This window comes from Nelumbo nucifera, chromosome 4, assembly GCF_055504915.1.
Source record: "Nelumbo nucifera cultivar China Antique chromosome 4, China Antique-T2T, whole genome shotgun sequence".
Taxonomy (NCBI): Eukaryota; Viridiplantae; Streptophyta; class Magnoliopsida; order Proteales; family Nelumbonaceae; genus Nelumbo; species Nelumbo nucifera.
Window position 1 is genome coordinate 32072006 of NC_142652.1, and position 23092 is coordinate 32095097.

The 23092-nt window shown below is 38.3% G+C and overlaps 1 protein-coding gene across 2 annotated transcripts in view; it reads right to left on the reverse strand.

Annotated features, from left to right (window-relative positions):
- Positions 1-624: 624 nt before the first annotated feature.
- Positions 625-23092, reverse strand: part of LOC104610001 (ubiquitin carboxyl-terminal hydrolase 2-like) — a 32300-nt gene continuing 9832 nt past the window's right edge. Inside the window, exons 3-7 of one of the 2 annotated variants that reach the window (XM_088904024.1) lie at positions 18719-18765; positions 16290-16631; positions 1838-1884; positions 1662-1764; positions 625-1578 (exon numbers count right to left, since the gene is read on the reverse strand). In XM_088904024.1, the coding sequence (XP_088760150.1) occupies positions 802-1578; positions 1662-1764; positions 1838-1884; positions 16290-16352 (990 nt within the window). In that variant the 5' untranslated portion in view covers positions 16353-16631; positions 18719-18765 and the 3' untranslated portion in view covers positions 625-801. The remainder of the gene's footprint in view (positions 1579-1661; positions 1765-1837; positions 1885-16289; positions 16632-18718; positions 18766-23092) is intronic. The other variant, XM_088904023.1, reaches the window with a different exon arrangement.

Sequence of the window (23092 nt, forward strand, 5' to 3'; positions counted from 1 at the left end):
TTTTTAATAAATATTTTAAAGTTATTATATAGTTTTGTTAGAATATTTAAATAATTCTTAAATTTTTTAATCCAAACTTTCTTTAGATAGATATAGATGAAAAGTAGGGGAGAGAATAAATAGGAACTAAAGATAATTTAGGAGAGAAACTCATTAAATTAGAGATAATTGTGGAGATAAATAGGAATTAAAGATAATTTAGAAGATAAATAGGAATTAGAGATGATTTTGGAAAAAGTGGGCGACGTAGTTTATGATAAATTTTAGAATAAGAGATTATTTAGCTTATTGAGAAAGTGCAACTCATTGGTTGTTTCATGATATGAAATAAAAAAAAATACAAAAAAATTCAAAAATAGAATCGGATTAAAACCAAATCGGATAGGATTTAATCCAATTTGGGATCTTTGATTGGATTCGGATTTTCCTTTCCACTAATTGAATCGGTCTGGTTACAGCCCGAGTCTGTACGTACAGGATGTGATGATGACCAAATAAGAGGAAAATGAGGTCACAAGTAGCTTCTTTTCCTATGCCGCATTGGAAATCAAGAATCATGATCAGTATGGGGAAGACACTTCGCATTTTACTGTCATAAAGCACAAACACTGGCCTGTAAGACTCTGACCTCAAAAGTCGGAATAACATTGATTATCAAGGGTTGAATATATCTAAACAAATAAAACAAGTATCATAATCTGAATCATTTTGGACACATAAAATTAAGTCAAGAGAATTGAATTTTTTGTCCTCTTACTGACGCTGCACCAGGGTCCTACAACCAGCAAAAACAGGACCCTTTTACCTAGGGCTGTTGCATGTTTTCTGCTTGGCCTTCTCAATCAAAGTCTTCAACTGCTTCTTTTCAGCAAGAATCTTGAAGAAGTTGAACAAAAATGGTATGTAGTTGTGTTTCCGACGAATGTTTTCTGTTCTCCACTTCTTGAATTTCTCCTCCTCCATCAATATCTTCTCAGTGGCACTCTCAATCCCAGCATTTACTTCTGAAAGTGATCTGTTTAGTGCCTCAATGCTACCATTGTCTACCATTCTCTCTGACTGTACAGAAGCAAGCTGCTGCAAGATACGTTCCCTCTTTCTTTGGAGATCCTTGAGTTCAGCAGTGTACATCTCTTTCCTATTTTTTATAATTGCCATGAGGTTGAATCTTATCTCACTTCTAGAATACCTGTCAATACGTTCCTGGATCACTGGTTGCACCATTCGTAACCAACCCATATCACCTGGTCCACCAGGACACTGTCCAAGGCTAATGGGTCCTTCCTTCAATCCATCAAGCTCATATAGAACACCATCAACAGGCAAATAGCTAATAAAATGGTATACATCATCTTTGCCTGCAACTTTCTGCTCATCTGGCACAAATGGTTCAGGTCTTGCAAAGCTATTGTGTGCTGTACGTATGGCTTCGCTATTGTTGATTGCCAATCCTTTGAGTTCAGGTGGAAAATTCTTGGTGAATTCTTTCAACATTGACAGTTCTGAGCCAATATCAATGTCTGGACAGTTCATAAGGATGGAAAGGATTGCTTGAGTTGCACATGCATTGTTAATAACCTGTATGGATATGAAAACATTTAATCATGGACACTTAAAAGTCAATGCTCAGTAACATAGATATTGTCATAATTTGGACAAACCTGGCTTGCAAAAAATAAGTTCGGGTTTGGATCCTTCATTACGAGGCGATCATCTTTTTCCCCTGGGCGCCATTTGAAAAGGAATATCAACCCATATACTGGCCTGCACGTATGACAAAATCAGCAATGCAGACACACACGTGCGCACACACACACAGAGTCCAGGTCCAACTGACCGAAGATTGTTCAGAGAATCCAGGTCCAACGAATACAGTTCTTCAACCTGCCAGTGCACCAACAAGTTGTCACATTTTCCAATACTAACAGAACGTACTGGGAAGAAAAATGAGAAACAGGGGTGCTTTGACAAGTGTATTTATTAAGAAATGAGAAATACAATAAAAGGATTCCCCACAAGAAGGGGATTGACAAAATCACTGAATATGATTTGAGATGTAGTTTTACACTTCAAGGATTAAAGTATCGATATCGGGTATCGTATCGGACAACTCAGATACAGATACGGATACGGATACAGATACATATATAGATACGGATACGCTTTGGAAACGTATGGATACGGACAAAAAAGATGAAAACGCGTGGATACACTAGAGAAATATATACAAGTTTCATAAATATATTAATAACAATATATTTAATACCAAAATAATCACAAAATAGTATATAAATACATAGAAAATGTAAATATTAAGGATATATATGAAGAAATTACGATTAATGAACCTTGATGCATAATTTTATTTATAGTGCATCAATCAAGAGTCCAAGACACTAATGCACCTATTATATTTTAATTATTATATCAATTATTTTTTATTTTACTATTTTAATTTTTTAGCACTAAGAAAACGTCAACTAAATATTAAATTTTCAAGTGCAAATCAAAAAATCTTAATAATTTATAAAAATATAATTGTAACTTAAAGTATATCAAATTTGTTAAAATTTCTAAGATGCATATCATATACAAATTCATAATTTTTAATTACTAAATTAATTATTCCATTATTAATATTTTTATTTATATAAATTTTATGAAATAAATGTAGGTTAATGGATTTGAAAGATTCAATTAAATATTATATTCTTCAATATTTTGTATATGATATTTTTATTTTTGTGTAAATAATAAATATGTTATTATTACTTATTAATGTAAATTAAAATATTAGTTAATAACTAATAAAAGTATATAAAAAATTTAAGATTTATATCATGTGCAAATTTATAAATTTTAAGTATTAATATAATTATTCTATTATTAATATTCTATTTTATAAATTTCTTGATATTAAAAATTATCTTTTTTATATAAATGTGGATTTGATACATTATTTATTCTATTAGTTTATAAAATACTATTTTTAAGTATTATTTTTAATTTTTAGTTAGAGTTGCTAAATATAAATGTGTTTTTATTTAAATTGCATGTGAATAGAAAAACGTTAATAAAATTTATTTTATTTTACTTTATATCACAAAATGAAGCGTGGTTTATTGGTTTGGAAATGCAGAGATTTCTAAACGCGCGTGAGGTGACTCAACTTCGAATCACCTCATTCGCGTTTTTATGGAGAACGGGCGCAACGCGTTTCGTGCGTATCGGCCCGTATTGCAGCGTATCGGCTGATACAATGCAATACAAGCCAATATGCATCTGTATCCATTCGATACGAATGATTGACAGGATATGCTTGTATTCGTGGCGTATCCTGTACCATTACTAACCAATACCGATACGATATGCCCCGTATCGGACGTATCATATCGATATTTAAATCCTTATTACACTTTAACTTTTGCATTTACACATGTCCATGTCAAGGGTGTTTTTGTCTTTTCACACGAGGGTTCTTTGGTAATTAAACAACCTTACGTGGGCATATGTAAAGCAATGGTTAGAGTACATCTCTAATTTTCTAATTTCTCAAGGGTTAAAAAAAGAGGACAAGAAATAATGCACCGCACACTTGCAGTGTTGCCTTGCCTCTAAAAATGTGAAATCTTCATAATACTACCTTGTATTTCAAAGTTATGTACACTAGCCTGACTTTTTTTTATGGTAAAAGAAAATTTATTAAAATAAGAAAATAGGGTACAAGCTTCTAAGGTGTTAAGGCAACACCTTCAAACTACAAAACAAAATCAGAAAAGACTATCAATATTACAGGTTTGTAAATCCAACACCTCCCAAAGCCTCTTCCCCAAATCTCCTTTTTTTTATAATAAAAGGAAATCTATTAAAGAAACAAAAGAAACACAATACAAAGCAATGTTTTAAAAGGATAAAGGCATAGTTGAGGCGAGCCCAAAAAGGTGAGGGCCGTGAGGCATAAGTCCTAAAAATTAAGAAAGAAATTAATTGAAGTTTATAAATAATACGTGTAATATACCAAGTTAGAATGATGGAATGTACAAATATCCATAAAATAGAAGTTTATAAGCAATAAGTCTTTACTTTCAAGCATTAAATAAAATAAAAATCAATCATCTAACAATTATAAACATTATACATTTTATGTTTCAAAATGCAATTTTATGAAATTATTCATATGAAGAATCATCCATATGATGGAAAGTAGATTTATGGTCACCCAATAGTTGGGAAGAAAAGAAACAACTTAGTTGATTTGATCTATGCAAAATTAAAAAGGAAAATGAATCCATTGGAAAGAGTACAAATACATACAAAATAACACAAAATACCAAGTTTTTACACTCTACATATTTATACTCCTTCCAAACTGAGCCTCAGAAAAAGAAATGAGAAAAGCAACAAACTTGGGATGTTAAATCAGAATAATAAGAAATTTTATGATCCTTTTAAACTGTGCTAGAATTCATCCATGTAGCGGAAACAAGAGGTTATGCCAAAAACCATGGAAGAGGAGAGGAAGTTCAAGCTGGCAGGGAAATGGAGATTGGAATTGATCATTGAAGCCAAATCTTTCTTGTTCGAGCAGGGAAGGACAAAGGGGAAGGTTCACTTGAAAATCAGAGAAGGGAGCAGGGCGACGATTCTCCTACCGGAGGAGGCATGTGTGTGGTTGAAAGGTTTTGTAGATGGAACTGTTAATTCTTTACGGGAAGAAGGTTGGAGAAACTCGTTGACCTGTGAGAGTAAGAGGTTTGAAACTGTGCTAAAGAGGAATGGAAACGAGTGGTTTATAATGGTTACCGAACTCTTTGGTAATAACAAAAGGCAAGTGTTGTGTATTCCAGAAGGCCAGAAGTGGAGAGGGTGGGCTTCCTTCGCTTTTAATCTTCAGGCTTTTCTTCTGGAGGTCGAAGGGAGAGTGGAAGAAGTCCCTGGCTTGAAGGATTTTAATCCTTCTGTCCTTTGTAATCAAGTGCCCTGCTTTAAGCATTACCCTGAAGTTTTGGTGTCTAGCTCAACTGTCCTCCGACGAGTAGCTTTGGAAGAAGGGAGTGGGAGCTGGGAGAAGAGGATGGTCCTAGTGGCAGATAGGGTGATAGAAGATTGGAAGAAGGTTTTAGAAGTAGTTGCAGAGAGGTTGGGCTTAGATGAAGATGTAGTGTGGTTGCCTTTTGCTGAAAAGAAAGCTTTATTAGATACTGGCGATAAGAAGCTGAATTTCAGTATTATCCTTGTAGAAGGAAGTTTGATTCAGGTCCAGAACTGGGCTCCAATTCGCAACGAAGTTGAATCTAGAATCGGCAGCTTCTTGATCAAACTTCTCGGTCTTCCTTTCAACCTTTGGAATGATCAAATACTAAGGAAAATTGTCAGAGCGTTGGGTGGAGTTCTGTTGGAGGTTTAACTTAAGAAACTTGAGAGCTGTGGAACTTAAGGTTGCTGGGATCAAGCCGGAGTACTTGCCGCGCGCCTTCGAAGTTCTCTCAGAAGATGCCTGGTACAAGGTCTAGTTAGCTTCAGAAGATGAAGCCTCGCTCTGGGGAAGACGAGCAGAGGTTGAAGGAGCTGACGAGTCTGCAGGTTGGTGTACACGTGGCCTTCAGGGGCTGGCGGGAAAGCCTGGTGCGTGTGGGCGAACTACAAAGGAAGGGGAACAGTCGCAGGGGTGCCCCAAGTCTCAAAGCTTTCCTATTTATTAAGTCTTCTAATTCAAATTTTTTTGAAGTTGGGTTATTTAAAGAGGGTGGCCCGTCCTATGCTGACGTGGCTAAAAGGGGTAGGGTTCGGGTGTGCTCAAAGTCATTGTCTGAACCGGCTTTAAGGAAGGCTGGGCCGGACGGGTCAATGGGTGAGCCTTCACGTGGGGCGGGGCAAGCATCGGGTGGTTTTTTTAAAAGCCCACGTGACAACTTAAGTCATCACGTGGGGCGGGGCAGGCATGGGGCAATGATAGATGGCAACATTCATCTATCATCGTCTAGGTCTCGCCCTCTCGACTGTGGAGGGGCTTAGATGGCAAGCAAGGCAGAAGGACGCCGTCCTCTGTGCTGGGTCCGACAGCCAGCCGGCAACGCGCAAAAACACAACGTTCCTGATCGCCCGAACCCGCACTATTTGAGAGTTAGAACAGAAGAGAAGGAAGAAGCTAACCAAGGTTGGATAAGTTGTGGCTCAGATTCTGACTATGATGAAAGATCGGAAGCCTATGGGAGTTTAGGTAGTGCGGCAGACGAAGCTCTATCTGAAGAACAGAACAGGGATTGTTTCAGCCTGGATTGTTTGTTCATAGGGGATTCGGTGGGGGAGGGAAAGGAGGGGGAGGAGCGGGTGAATGATCTTAACCCAAATTTGGTTGAGCCCTTCCCTAGTTCTAGCGCTTTGCAAGAGGCCGAAAAGGAGGTAGCTCAGGTCTTCTCAGAGCTGAACAAGGGTACCTCACAGAGAGGTACATACTTGGGTACAGAAAAGGGTCTTTGTGTTGATACAGCGACAGGGATTTTCTTCCCCCAACTCGGGGAGACAGAGTGCTCTAATTTCTCAAAAAAGAAAGTGACTACCACTCCTTTGCCTATGCTCTCTCCTCACATCTCTGCCTCAGGTAAATCCCTCAACTCTGTCAATTCAGTTTTGGCTACTGATGAGTGCTCTGTGTCCCTTGTTCCAAATTCTCTTCCCAACCAAGAGTCGGAAGCCCTTGGTCTGAAAGCCACAATGCGTCTACAAGGAGGAGAAGTGGGTGAGAAAACTTGCAGAGAGACAAAAATATGGGAAATCATAGAGAGCCTTTTGGGTGAAGTGGAGAGGAAGGAAATGCAAAGAGGGAGCATGGAGGGGACAAAAAGGGTTGTTGTTGGAGGTAATGTGAGAAGGAACGAGAAGTTTCCTAGGAGTGAGGAGAGTGCAACTTTAGAAAAAGAGGAAACTAGTGAGGAAGAGTCAATTGCAGAGTTTGTGAAAAAGTTGGGGTGCAAGCTGAAGAACCCGAATGATCTAAAAGCCTACATGCAAAAAAAAAAAAAAAGAGAACAGCAAGATGAAGAATAGAAAGCTGAGTGAAGTGGAGAGATTAAAAAGAGATATTGAGGGGGACAAGAAGTTTGAAGTGAAAGGGGATAGAAGAAAATGGTCTAGATAGATCTTGGAGGAGTTAGGGTTAAGGCTAAGTGTTTTCAATGAGAATCCTAAGTTGGAATGTGAGGGGATTGGGCAGCATTAGGAAGAGAACGACAATTAAAGAGGTAATTAAGAAGTTAAATCCGGATGAGGTAATGCTTCAGGAGTCCAAAAGAATGGATTTTGATTGTAGATGGGCAAGGAGTGTGTGGAGTTCTAGGGGTATAAAGTGGGTGGCTGCTCCCTCGCGGAGTTCCTCAGGAAGGATTGTGACCCTGTGGAAAGAAGATTTACTCATAGGTGTGGAGGAGCTAATTGGAGATCATTTTGTCTCCCTAAAGTTCAGACAGGTAGACGATGGGTATGAATGGGTACCAACAAATGTGTATGGCCCCAATGACTATAGGCAGAGGGAGAAATTATGGGAAGAATTGAGTGACATTAGAGGCCTTTGGGATGGACCTTGGTGTGTGGGAGGGGATTTTAATGTAGTGAGATTTACAGAGGAAACCAACAACCCTAGACAGAGAGTGACAACAAGTATGAGGAAGTTCAACCAATTTGTCGACTCTTTTGAACTTAAAGAACTTCCTTTCCTAAATAATTTCACTTGGTCCAACCTTCAATCAAGGCCAATTTGCTCTAAGTTGGACAAATTTTTGTTTTCAATAGATTGGGAGGAACATTGGGGCAATATTACTTCTAGGGCTCTCCCAAGACTTACTTCAGACCACTGGCCTATAGTGTTGGTCAATGAGGAAATAAGAGGAGTTGGGCCTACCCCTTTTAGGTTTGGAAACATGTGGTTGACTCATCCGGGTTTCATTGAGAAGATCAGAGAGTGGTGGGAGCAAGCTAATCCGGTAGTTGATTGGGAGGGAATGAGGTTCCACAAGAAACTCCAATACTTAAAATCACAATTAAAGAAGTGGAATAGGCTGGAGTTCGGAAGATTAGAAGAGAGAAAACAAGTTCTAGTGGAGCAAATCGAGGATTTGGACCTGAAGGAAGAGAGAGATTCCTTTGGAGAGGAAGAAAGGAAGTTGAGATGGGTTTTGAGGAGGCAGATGGAGGACATCTTAGTTAAGGAGGAAATCAGTTGGAGGCAAAAATCCAGGTGTAAGTGGCTAAAGGAGGGAGATAGAAACACAAGGTTTTTCCATTCAGTGGCAAATGGAAGGAGAAAGAAGAATTTCATCTCTAATTTGGAAGTTGATGGAGTAGTGTTCTCCCACCCGGCAGAAATTGCAAAGGCTCTAGTAAACCACTTCAAATCTATTTTTAGAAGGCCTATGAATGGGAGTGTGGTTGGAGGGATTGGATTGGCTGACTCTAAGTGTAGAGAAGAGAGAGTAGTTAGAAAAAAGTTTTGATATGGAGGAGGTAAAAGAAGCAGTATTCTCAATGGATAGGACAAAAGCTTCGGGTCCAGATGGGTTCACAATGGCCTTTTACCAGGACTGTTGGGATATTTTGGAGAATGATCTTAGATCAGTTTTTTAGGAGTTCCACAGGAGGGGTGTAATAAATCCGAGCTTGAACTCAACTTTCATAGATTTAGTCCCAAAGAAGAAAGATGCATCACAACCAAAGGGTTTTAGACCTATTAGTCTGGTGACTAGCTTGTACAAAATCATTGCAAAGGTGTTGTCTCTCAAGATAAATAAGGTGCTTCCCTCTATTATTGCACCCAACCAAGGTGCTTTTGTGGAGGGAAGACAGATCACCAATCAGATTCTCATTGCAAATGAGAGCTTGGAGAGCTTTAGGAAGTCAAAGAAGAAGGGAGTGGTTTGCAAATTGGATTTGGAGAAGGCTTATGACTTGGTTGATTGGTCTTTCTTGATGGAGGTGTTGAGGAGTTTTGGTTTTGGAGACAGGTGGTATAAGTGGATTTGGGGTTGTGTTAGGACTTGTCATTATTCTATCCTGGTGAATGGGACTGTGGTTGACTTCTTTCCTGCGTTGAGAGGTCTAAGACAAGGAGATCCTCTTTCCCCATTTCTTTTCACCTGGATTGTTGATGTGCTTAGGAGATTGATCCATAGAGCAGACTCGAGGAATTTGATAAGAGGGTGGAGAGTAGGAAGGGAGGAAATTCCCTTAACACTTCTACAGTTTGCAGATGATACTATCCTATTCTGTGAAGGAGGGAACTTCAATTGGATCTGGAATCTAAAGTTGACAATACAACTCTTTGAGCAGATATCTAACCTCAAGGTGAGCTAGCAGAACTGCAGGTTATAAGTTAAAGAAGAATTTCAGGAAAGAACCATCAAGAATTCAAGGAAGACTTGAAATTACTTAAGGAACTAGTAATCATCCAAGAATCTTTCAAGAGAGCAGGAAATGCAAAAAGATTAGATAGAAATCAGACCAGAAAGTAAAAAATAGTAGAAAAGTCGGATATATTAGAGATGGGGAGATCCTAAAAATAAATTATTGAACAAATCCAATTTTTGTTGCTTTTGTTAATCACTCCAAGTTTTGATCAGCAGTGAGTATCAATTACTCTATTTTTTGTTACTTCTCCTATAGTCCCACTTTTAAATGTTGCATTGAGCATGTAGTGCCATGTATTATGGATGCCATTTGCATGGTCTTTCCAACTGATCAATTTTTGCTTAAATTTTGATCAGCAGTGAGACGATTTTTTTTTTTTTTGATAGGTAAAAGTTCATTAAGAATTCTTTATCAGCAAAAAAATAAATATCTGTTACAAGCATCCCCAAGGGAGGTGCAAAGTGCAGCCTCACTCTTTAAAAGAAAAAAAAAAAAACAGCATAAAAATTACAATTGGGCCCAATTCAACTGATCCCTAGTTGCTCCTTGCTTGGCTAGATAGTCAGTAAATGCATTAGCTTCCCTTCCCACCCATTGTATAGTTAAATTCATATGTTGTGTTACCCATTTGAAGTTCTTCATTTCATTTCTATAACACCATATCACTGGGTCTAGATCTCTAAGCCAATCCACCACCACCTTGGAGTCCCTTTCTATCACCAAATTCTCTAGGCATATTTCTTTTGCAATCTGTATACTTTGTAGGACTGCATAGGGTTCAGCCCTTAAGGAGTCTCTATATCCCATCGGTCATGAGTAGAGTTCTCTCAGATTCCCATCCTTGTCTCTTATGGTCCCACCAATTCCAGAAAGGCCTGGGTTGCCCTGACTACTCACATCAAAGTTTAGTTTCATAAAGCCTTCAATGGGAGGTGTCCAAACCAACCATGTTTTAGTCTTTTGCACTAAACTAGAAGCCACTGAAAACCAATTCCTCCAAATGTCATCAAAGGAGAAATGTCTAAACAGTTCCATAGTTTGTAGCCAATGTATAGTTCTTCTGGTCATTACACAATCCATAATTTGTTGTTTGCTTCTCTCCTTTTCTTGGAAGATCAGTGAGACACAATTGTCTTCCCTTAAATACAATCATCAAGAAATTCAACCAAGAATGTCAAAGATCTACCTTCCTGTCTCAGATTTTTTTTTTATTATTTTTAAATAAAACTAATGGTTGTTAGTTCTCAAATGGATGTTGTTATCATATTGCCTATTTCCAAATGTTACTTCCTGTTGCAGATTTGGTTTATGCTTTATTTATTTATTTTTTGATGAATTTTGGTTTATGCTTTATGTACTATGAATTTGTTTTTTTGTGATACTTTTCCTTGCCTGTTTAAGCTGTATTCTCCTTTTTAAGCAATGAAATTTTCTTTATTTATCTTCAAAAAAAGAAAAAAAAAAACATAAGCTCTAGCTTGAAATGCTGCAAGTGCCCAGATCCTTTCTGAAAAATTTAGTTTCATTCTATTGTATGTTAATAGCATGTTTGAATTTAGAGGTTGCTAATTCTTTCCCAAACGACCTTAGCTGGAATTGGTGTAGATCCTGCAGATAATATGCTTTATATGTTTTTGGTTTTTTGGTAGCCTACAGCCTTTCACCATTCATGGGATGGGTGGGTGCTGCTTGTTCCTTGCCCTTTATTATTTTTCCAATCATCCAAGGAAAAGGAAGGAAGGTGTACCATGTTTTTCTTATGCAAATTAACTTGTCATGTTGCTACGTATGTTGGAATTCTTCAGTGTGGAAACAGGCAATGGAAGTGCTGCTAGAAAGAAGGCCCTCATTGTAAATCTTATACGTTCTTGTAGAGATAAAGAAGTGAAGTTTCTTATTCGAACACTGGTAAGATTTTGTGATATTCTTTTGGGACAATTATATGGGTTATTAATATTGGGCTTCTATGGGTTTCTCCTTTTCCTAATTGTATGGGTTATTAATTTTGGATTGGCCCCTGACATACTTGGGTCTCCCTTTAGGAGATAATCCTAAGAGTGTTAGCTTTTGGGCTCTGGTAGTGGAGAGGTTTGAGAAGAGGCTGGTGGCCTGGAAGAGAAATTATCTTTCTTTAGGTGGGAGAGTCACTCTCATTAGGTCTACCCTAGCTAACCTACCTGTCTACTATCTGTTAGTTTCTAAGATCCCCTCAAAGGTTTCCAATCTTTTGGAAAAATTAAGAAGGAACTTTCTGTCGAAGCCCGGAGAGGAGAAGAGATCATAGGGTGAGTTGGGAGGTGGTCACTAGGTGTAAAAACTAGGAGGTCTTGGGATTGGTAATTTCAAGAAAAGGAATATGGCTCTACTGGGGAAGTGGTTGTGGAGGTTTTCATTGAAAAGGGATAAATTGTGGACTAAGATTGTGGCTAGCATTCATGGGCTGGAAGAAACTGGAATCTTCGCAAGGGCTTCAGTTGCTTCTCCATGGAAATCCATTCACAATCTGCTTCCAGTTTTCTCCCCTTGGATCAGGTATGGTCTAAACTCTGGTAACCGGATAAAATTCTGGGAACAATTTTGGGTCAGGGGTTCTCCTCTGAAGGACCAGTTTCCTTCCTTGTATGCTCTATCAAACTTGAAAAATGAACCCATACCTTCTTTCTTGGTCCCTTCAGCCTCCACTTCTGGCTTTGGATGGAACCTAGGCCTATGTAGGGCAATTAGGGATACAGACATGGATAGCTTGGTAACTTTGCTAGCCTCCCTTGAGATTGTCTTCCTAAACCCTGCTAAGGAAGACACCAGATTTTGGACCCCTTCTAGCTCTGGTACCTTTTCTTGTGCTTCACTCTTTGAAACCTTAACTCAGCCTCCTATCCCCTTTGGTTTGTCCTTTCCGGCTAAGGAAATCTGGAGCAGGCCTATTCCTCCTTGGGTTGGTTTTTTTTGTTGGGAAATTTTCCTGGAAAGAATCAACATTTTAGACTTAAGAGAAAGAGACCCAACTATTGTCTACTTCCTAATAGATGTGCTCTTTGTAAAGTTGATGGGGAATCTGGCTACCACCTCATGGTCTCTTGTAAGGCTGCTAAAACTGTTTGGGAGTGGGTTTTCTCCCATTTTAAGTGTTCTTGGTATCCTCCAGAGACTGTCCAAGGTTTGTTTTCTCCTTTTTTCAGTTGGTCTAGGAAGCGAGAGAAGACTATGTGGAGGTGTATTAGGGCAGCGATATGTTGGTCATTGTGGGAAGAAAGAAACTCACGCATTTTATCCGACAAGGAAAGAACATTGGAAGAATTGTTAGATCGAATCCTTTTAAGGGTTGTCCACTGGCTAAAATCTTTGGAGTTGTTTTCAGATTTGCCTGTGGATGACTTGCTAAGAAACTGGAAAGAGATTGCTTCCAATGCTAGATGCAAGAGGACTCTTTGTCCGTTTTGGTCCCCTCCCCCCTCAGGCTTTATAAAGCTGAATTTTGATGGCAGCAGTGTAAGGAATCCAAGGCCCTCTGGGATTGGAGGAGTCTTCAAGAATGAGGAAGGGATTGTTATTGCTTTATTCTCTGACCATATTGGAGAAGGTGACTCTCTTAGGGCTGAGATCCTTGCAGCGCTTGAAGGAATTCAAAGAGCAAAGGAATTAAATATCATCCCTTTGATCCTAGAAGGTGATTCGAAGGTGGTGGTTAGTTGGTTGAAGACAGAGGACAGTGGTTTGTGGAACTTTAACAATGAAAAAAAACAGTTCTTATGGCTGGGTAGGGACATTGAGATTCAGTACAGTTGGGTGAAGAGAAGTGCCAACTCATTTGCGGATGGGTTGGCCAAGCAAGGAGTGAATAGGGAGTCTGATTTTTGGGCTAGTTTTTAATCTTTTCTCTTTGCACTCCCTTTGTTTTCTGTTTTTGGGGAGTTGATATTTTATCTCCCCTTTTGTATCCATATTCCCTCTTTTCTTTTAATTTAATGAAGTTGGTGTTATTGATAAAAAAAAATCAGAATAATAAGAAAAAAAACCACTTGATTTATCCAAGAGAAACTAATAACTTGATTGGCCCCTTTTTTGCATTGAAATCTTCTAAAATAATAAGAGAAAAATACTCAAGAATTTTTCTGGATAAAGAAGTAAAGAAGAAGTATTTGAAGCAGTTAAAATAACAATGGTGCATTGCTTGAAGTCCTTGGAGGTTTCTCATGTGTTTTAGCAAATGATTTACTAAGGAACTGGAAGGCAGTAGCAGATTCATCCGTTCATAAGACTCACAAGTCACTATTGGAGCCCATCGGATAGAAGATGGTAGTAGCTTAGGAAATCCAGGACCTTCTGGCATTGGATGTGTTTAGAGATGAGGAGGGCAAGACCATTGCCCTATATTTTGGGCCGGCTAGGGAAGGAGATTCATTGAGAGCAAAAGTAATGGTTGTAATGGGAGGCATACAAAGAGCGAGAACAATGAGCATCAGCAAGCTAAGTGTCAGGGGAGATTCAAAATTGGTGATCATCTGGTTACAGGACGAGGGGATGAAAATGTGGATGTATAATAATGATAGGAAGAAATTGAGGTGGCTAATTAGAGATATGGAAGTAAAGATAGGGTGGGTTAAGCAGAGTGCTAATGCTATAGCTGATACACTAGCCAAGCAGGGGGTGGGTGATGAGAGGTTCGTTGGGGGAGAGATAAGAGGTTTTATCTCTCATGAACTTTAAATTGTATTTGAATCAACTGTACTTACCAGTACTTGCTCCTATTAATAAAACTTTGAAGTTATTGATAAAAAAACAGAGAACTGCCCTATCGGTTTTTCATTTTTACTCTTTTTTTTGCCCATAATTATTGAAGTTCTCTATATTTTGAACAATAAAAAATGCATAAAAATATGTTTTTTTTTGTTGCATTAAATCACTAAATATCGTTGATACTCGAGGCTTATGCCTTTTTATGCCTCACGTTATGCCTCATGCGTTGAGGTTTGTAGCTTAAAAAGTTGTGAGGCTTAAGCCCTGAGGCAACATCTATGCGCCTCACCTCAAGGTGTACGCCTCATGCCTCAAGGCTTAAACCTTTTAAAACAATGAGACAGTGACAAGGAATCACCCATAAGGGGAAGAAAAACACCTCAAATGAAACAAGCAAAAAGCAGAAAACCAAACACCAAACAAAACAGAAAAACGAAAACTTCCTCAAACACCCTACACCATCACTCCATCCCCTAACCCCCAAGACTAAGGGCCTGTTCGTTTCCTCTTAACTCTTATCTCTTAAGAGGAATCTTTTAACTTTAAGAGAAAATTGGTTGTTCGTTTCCTCTTATCTCTTATCTCTTAAAATGCAACCATACAACTTTTTGTTTTCCAATGTTGCTCCCAAAAAGACAAACAAAAACTCTCATATATAGGGTCAAAATGGATATTTGATAATTTCCAGAATTCAGAACAACAATCTCTGCATTCAGAATTCAGAGGAAAGAAAAGTTCACCAATACCAATATACTTCTTAGTCTTAATGTAATTATTGCACTTTCAGATGTCAGACTTCAGAGCAAACGAACAAGCCCTAAATGAAAACTGCACGAGCCATCACTAATCCTCCCCTCAAGCATCTCTTCCCACCCATTGTCAGCTTCATTCCTCATGGTATCAAAGACCAGAGGAAGAATAACTCCGAAAATCTGAGAGGACAGTAGGGCAATGGTGCTGCTGGACTGGGACCTACGCAGTGAAGACACTGGGATGGAGGAATGAGCTGACTCGAAGGGGAAAGAAATACTTACTAGAAGGAAGTGTGGGTGACCAATCTATGCAGTGAAGACACTGGGATGGAGGAATAAGCTGGCTTGAAGGGGAAAGAAATACTTACTAGAAAATAAGAAACCACAATGGTTGGTTTGTCACTTTAACAGAGTTCTTTGGCAAGGGAAAGAAACAGATGGTCTGCCTACCAGAAGGCAGAGAAAAACAGGGGTGGATGCAACTAGCCAAGACGTTGGAAGAAATTGTAATGAAAGAAATGAAGCCAGTTATAAATTAACGGACTACTAACCAGGAAGGAACAAAAAAAGTAGAGCCTGAAGAAGGAAGTGTGGGTGACCAAAGGAGTGAAGAAGCCAAACTAAAATAACCAGAAGTTAGTCAACAAGAGGCAGAAGCAATACTCACCACCTCTGAAACTTGCTCGAAACTGGTATGGACAGGAAAAGAACAAATTGGAGCCAGAGGAAAGTAGTGAAGGAAAAAATGATGGTAAAAAACTGGAAGGAGATTCTAGAGGCGATAATGGAGAAGAGCCAACTAAAAGGAAAGGTGGAGATTACCCCTTTCAGTGACTGAAAGCAAACCTAGATGTGGGAGAAACAAAGGCCGGCTGGGTCACAATTGAAAATTGGTCACCAGCATGTAACAAGCTGATTATCCAAGAAACTACCCTGGTTATTAAGCTTTTTGGTCTGCCTTTCAACCTCCGGCAGGACTGCCTCTTTCACCGAATAGCAGTTATCTGTGGAGGAATCTTGGAAGCTTATTGCTTGCAAGATCTTCGTGTGGCTAAGATTAAGGTGGTAGGAGTGAAGCCTGAAAAATACCCCGTGCGATAGAATTTTTGCCGATGACTGTTGGAGGTTGGTTTAGCTAGCATTGGAGAATGGAGATAGAGGCAAAGCTCTGGAGTTTTGTGTTGAAGGTAGAAGGTGAAGCTGACGTGGATGAGTGGGTGCCACGTGGACGAAGCTCGGTGGACTGCCGCAAAGGTTAAATGGAGCATACAAGACCGGAAACTGAAAAGTCTCAAGAAAATGCCAGAATGGGTTTTTTCCTCAAAAGGATCATTTTTCATTTTTTTCAAAAATAAACAAACGGCCCAAAAATTATCTTTTGCTGAGGTGGTGAAATCTAACCGCTCCGCGGACAAGTTTCAATTCAGCAGTGATGTGGTCGTAACCCACTTTGGTTTGGGTCATGAGCAGTCTACCCCATGGGTTGAACCGAGACCTTTTATTTTGACTGGACCACGTGACCCTTTAAAAAATCAGGTGCAGGGGCCCAACCAGTCGATTGGGGACAATTCTCAAGGTCTATCGTCGTCCCAATCGAACCAACCCTCTAGCTTTCAACAACCTGCAGCAGATCCTGTGTACAGGGGTGTTTCCAGTCCAACTCCTAAGGCAGCATTCAATAAAAGAGACTCAGAAAACCCTTTGTCTTGGAAGTTTTGCGGTGTTTCCCATCCAACTACAAACCTGCATTACAACAGAGAAGAACACAAGGATTTAGAAGATGAAACTGATTAGGAGGAGCTCAGAGATATTGAAGAGGAGGAAGTCGATCAACCCTCCCTCAAGTATTTGAAACCTTAATTCAACAAAAGGTTGCAAAATGTCAAATTTCGAGTGTTTTGGAACCAAACTCTTATTTGAAGAGGACTCTGGTACTAAAGTTCTAGAACTGAAGGAAGTGGGGGTGGAAAATTCTATTGCAGACTTTAGGGGATCTACAGAAGAGCCTGAGAAAGAAATGGTTGACGGAACATCTCAAGCACAACCACAGAATCTCAGTAGTGGGGTTTTGGGTTTTCAAGATGAGCCAAACACAGTTTCACCTGAGGAACAGATGGCTCCAGCTGTCCTCCCCCCCCCACACCCTCTGTTCCTGTTGTAACCCCTTCTCTCTGTACTAATTCCTCTTCTTTTGTCTTGGCAGATCCAGTCTTGGAAGCTACGCTTGACATGGACAATGATCTGGGTGCATCTGAGGGAAGGGGAGGATCAAGGGATGCTGACTTTGAGGAGAAGGAAATAATGGACCTAATCCTAGGGAACTTTACTGCACTAGTAGAATTGGAAGAGATGTCTGAGAAGAAAGGGGAGGGGCAAAACACTACTAGAGACCCAGTAGAGTTTGGAGAAAAAAATGCTGTGAGCTCTGTAGAAGAAGGTAAAACCAATGACTCACCAAGCAAGGTGGGGCAGGGACCAGAGGAAGTGGGGAAAGAGCTTGCCAAAATGAAAGTCTATCAAAAGCATTTTGAGTCATTTATCAAAAAAAAAGAAAAGCATTTTGAGTCAATAGCAATGAAGATTATTTGTTGGAATGGCTTGGGGAGTGCAAAAAAGAGAAGGATTATCAGGAATCAGGAATGACTCAAGAAAAGAGAAACCAGATATAGTAATGCTACAAAAAATAAAGCTCGCAGAGTTGAATAGAAGATGGATAAAAGTATTTGGAGCAGTAGAGGGTTGAATTAGTCATTCGCCCCTTCTTGGGGTGCCTCAGGTGGTATTCTTACGATTTGGAGAAATAAGGAAGTGGTGCCTGGAAGAAGTGACTGGGAATATTTTAGTGTCAATAAAAGCCAAAAAAAAAACAATGGAAGAGTGAGTTTTAACAAATGTGTATGGCCCCAACTCATACAGAGAAAGGGACCATCTCTGGGAAGAGTTAGCTGCAATCAGGGGTCTATGGGAGGGGCCCTGGCATTTGGGCAGTGATTTCAATGCCATAAGTTTTATCAATGAAACAAATAACCCAAGCCAGGCCATAACCATGAGTATGAGAAAATTTAACTCTTTGATGGAAACCTTAGAACTAAAAGAAGCCCTTATTGCAAACTTCCTACTGGACCTACACTGGTGACTCGTCCAACTTTTAGGAAACTCTTATCTGTTCAAAATTGGATAGGTTCATGTTCTCCATTGATTGGACAGAAATGTGGGAAAAACTAACCTTGAGAGCCCTCCCTAGGGTAACCTCTGACCATTGCCCTCTATGCCTAGACCGGGCCTTTCACCTTGGGGACCCTGCACCTTTCAGATTTGAAAACATGAGGCTGGAAGTTCCAAAGTTTACTAAAAAAAATAAAGGAATGGTGGATGGAAGATGGAATTAATGTAGATAACAAAGGGATAAGATTCTCAAAAAAAAAAAAAAAAATGAAGAGGCTAAAAGGGAGAATAAAGGATTGGAATACGGATGAATTTGGGAAAATTGAAGAAATCAAAGAGAGGATTGTTAGGAGGATTGAGGAGTTAGACCACAAGGAGGCCCAAAGAGAATGTGGTGTGGAGGACAGGTTAGAAGGAACCTAGAACTGGAATTAGAGGATTTATTAACTAAGATATCAATTTACAATAGATGGTTCAGCATTCCCCATATTACATGTGCATAATAAGGAAAAACCATTTTCAGTGTAATTTGTAAATTGATTGGTATGTGTTTGTGGTAAGAAATAAAGAAAAAAGACATCATTAAAATGCATTGTGAAGATTGCACCATATTATATAAGTTTATGGAACCTATGATAATTATATGAAGCCTCAAGATAGATCACCTGCACGCCTTTTACTTGCATTTGCTGTATAAGTTCAGTAAACACACCTGGAACTCAAAACAGAAGAATCTGGAATAAGAAATATAATAATTTGATGCAAAGAAAGAGAAGTGAAAAGAAACACAGGCATACATCTCTCTAGATCATGGTTAAAAAACTCAAATTTAACTTGGTAAAGTCATGAATTTGAGTCATATTTTAGGCATATCATGGTCATTCAGTCTTCTCAGCTAAGCTTAAAAATTGTGAAGACTAAACCCTGAGTCAACAAAAGTTTTCATTTAACTTGTTAAATCCATGAGTTGGCAAAAACAGGCTCGAGTTGGGGGAAGGATAAATTTGGTGGTTGGGTAGTTCCTAAATTCCAGCTGCAATTCTGCAGTCTTAATTGGATGAGAACAGAAGTTGACTACTGCAACTTGTCAAATTCCCAACAGGGCAACACCCACCAGAAACTTCAACAATTTACACCTAATTCATGGATCAGAGTTAAATAACCAATAACAATGAAATGCCACCAAAAACAATATATTACGTGCACAAAAAGAAAAACTAGGTAATGTTACACATTGAGTGATTATCAAGGATTGTAATGGTTTTATTTTGGCATCTTCTCAGGACCAATTGGGCAAGGAAACTCCATAAATTAAAGGTAGACATGCTAGCCACTTTGCAAGGGCTGAGATTAGCTAAAAGGTTTTAACTATAGCAACATAGAATTAGAATTTAGAAGGGGATTCTGCATGGTGATTGAGTGGCTGGAAAATGAGAAGGCTCCATGGCAATGCAAAAACATTATGAAGGAGATCGAAAATTCAAAATGCTGAAAAGGGATAGGCTTGTAAATGTAGTATGGATGCAAAGATCAGCAAAAGGGTTGGTTGATATTTTGTCAAAACAAGGAGGAACTGGGGGCAACTTCTTTGGGGAATGGTGGGCTAATGTTGTAAAATTGGATTTGTAATATAATTCTTGGTTATGGTGGCTTCCACAGCTGCCAAATGTAAGTAAAATGGCATGGGTTTATTTTTAAGTATGAAAGGCAGTAAAGTCTAGGGAGCATGGAAAGAAAAGGTATTTCTCCCAACCAAATGTAAGTAAAGTGGTATTACTTATTGGTTGATAGTTACCAATTTATTTTCCATGTTTTATCTAAATTACAAACACAATAGGTGTGGTACATGAACCCCAGACCCAGATACAAGTTAATCTTCCATATTTCAAGATCAGAAAAGCTTTTCGAGTTAAGTATTTAAAACACAATGTGCAAGTATGGAAGTTGAAATGAACAGATCCAAATATGTGGCACTCTAAAATGATGTCTCCATAACCTCGGAAAGTTGTAAAAAGGAAATATAATGTTATCTATGTATGAAGGAAAGTTTGGTATGATTTTCATGTTTATCTTTAAATGAAAAAAAAAGGAAATCTTTACAACCTATAACATTTCAGGAAAGATATTAACAATAAATTACCATAATGTTCTTAAGGTCTTATCCATTTAAATATATTAGTAATTAAGCACATGCGTTGCACATGACAAATTTTTCTTCATATTAATTACTTGAATTTTAGATATATCATAGTTAAGATAGAAATTGAAAATTAAAAAAATAACAATATGATTGAAAATAAACTTAAATATTTATTATTCAATTATGACATCATGCGTTTTTTTGAAAAGTTGGATCATTGACCCACCATCTAGATAAGAAATAGCATTGCTTTTGGATTAGTTTTAAATTAGGGAAAATTATAGTCGGAGCCGGCTGTATATTTAAAATTTGGTTACAAGTTGGTCCATAAACCAACAAAACTCTAACAAACTGCTCTATATTTCAAGTTATAAAATCCCTCGCCATGTCATCAGAGGATTATGTGGCTATTGCCAACATGGGACTTTTAATCCATATTGGACACAATATAAAGCTTATACTGGAATTGCCCTTTAATGTTGGGTGATTGGAAAATAAAAAAAAAAGGGTTTTTAGTTTTTCTCTCATTCTCTCTCTCTACCTATCATTCTCCCTCAATCTCTCTCATTCTCTTTCTCGGGCGATCTTCCTTCTCCCTTATTTTCGATCGTTCTCCCTCAGTTTCTCTCCCTCTCCCTCTCTCATTTTTTTATTTTCTTATTTTCTTACACACTTATTTGGTATTAATCAGATTGTATAAAGGAACACGAGACCAACTTGGTATGGTTCAAAAATTATTACACCAATTTGATAAAATTCACAAGAAACTCTTGGCTATGAAATTTACACCAATTGGAGAACGATAGAGATTGAGGGAGAAGGAGATTTTGACCGAGAGGGCAAGTGAGGGAGAAGAATGAGAAAGGTTGAGGGAGAACAATAGAGAGGTAGAGAGAGAGATTTTGATTTGGCTACAGATCGAAGCAAAGAGAGTGGGAAAGACAGAGTGAGCAGGAGATCGAGAGACAACTGTGAGAGTGAGAGAGAAGGGAGGGAGTGGGAGAGAAACTGAAAACCTATTTTCAATATAGGTTGTCTGTTGTGTCCAACATGGAATAAGAGTCCAATGTTGGCAACAGCCATATAAGCCTCCGATGACATAGTGGGGGTTTTTATAATTTGAAATGTAGAGCCGATTTTCAGAATTTGGTTGGTTTTTGGACCAACCTGCAACCTAATTTTAAATGTATAGCCGACTTTGACTATAATTTTCCCTTTAAATTATATATTTCATTTACATTATATAAAATATTTTTTACTTATCACACTTAATTTTTGTTTGTCTATGGTATCATTTTACTCAAACCACTAACCCACCATCTAAAAATAAAAATTGTTTGATTTCTAGGTTGACATTAAATTTTGTATTACATTTCCATCATTGATAAAATTATTTCTTATGTATAAAACTTATTTTTGTTCAATATAATGAATATACAATATTAGAGATGTACCCAATATTTTATTTTTTATAAATATATAACATTAGATATGTACCCAAAATTTTCTCTTATCTTTTTTTTATTTGTGATTCCTTGTATTTTCTATTATTAAAAATTTTATTATTTGGCCATGACATCATTTAATTTCTAGGTAGATTTTGAAATTGGCTTTCCATTTTCATCATTAATAAAAATACTTCTTACATTTCATAGTTATTTATTTTAATTTTTTATTATTTAATTATGGCATTATTTATTAATCCATTTGACCCCAAATGGTCAAATTGCTTGCCCACCACCGGGAGGGGAGAAAATGGTTTTGTTTTCAAATTACTTTTCAAATATTTATTTTTATACTATTAAAATTAATGGTGGATTTAATTACAAGAATTTTAAAGAGAAGTAGAGAACAATTAGATTTTAGGTGAACTGAATCAACCCGTGAACAGCCCTAGTTCAAGGTATCAATACCCTTGATATGCAAATTTTGTGTATTGAGAGTTTCAGCTCAACAAAACAATTTTTTTTAATATTTTGGTCTAACAATTTGACAAGAGACCTTGAAGATCCTTGAAGGGAATGGAGTTCGTGCAAGCAGGTCAGTGGAGGAGATCCTTGAAGATAGAAGCAAAAAATTTCCTGTTCGAAGAGATGAGAATCAAGGGGAAGGTAAGCCTGAAGGTAAGGGAAGCAAAAAAGGGTATAATATTGCTGGAAGGATTAGAAGAGATCGAGTGGGTAAGAGATTTCATAGCTGGAGCCTGTTCAAAAGGTAAGCAGATAAACTGGCAAGATTTTAGTACATTAGAAGGGAGAAGATATGTTGTTGAATGTAAGAGGAATAGAAAAGGCTTCTTCATAGCTTTGGCTGAATTTTTTGGTAAGGGACGAAGGCAACTGGTGTGTCTACCAGCAGGAAAACAGAGCCAAGGATGGGGGGAAGTTGACTGGTTGCTCAAAGAGTAGCAAATGATAAAAAAGCCTCCATAAGGGAGGAGAAGGCATATCTCAGCAACAGCATGGTAGAACACGGGCCAGTGGTCATGGCAAAAACAAAAGGCCAATGCAGAATGGTGGGAGGTCTAGAGAAAGAAGAGTGGGAATAGTAAGTTTGTGATGCAAGCCAAGGAAAAGGTTAATGATTGGAGGAGGGTAGCTGACTTACTGGCAACCAGGTTGAAGCTGAAGAGTGTCTTCATAGTAACCCCCTTCGATAACTGTAAAGCCCTCCTAGATCCAATAGAGAATGAATTGGAAATATCCAGTAGAGAATGAATTCAGGCTGATTTCGGATCATTCAATCTTTAAATGGAATCCAACATCCAACTCCAAGGATTTATTTGTCGAAGATGGTGTGGTGGTGCGTGTAATAGGCTTGCCATTTCATCTGTGGAAACAAGAAGTAGCAGAGTCTATAGCAGTATTGTGTGGAGGAATCTTGAAAGGAGCTTTCTGGG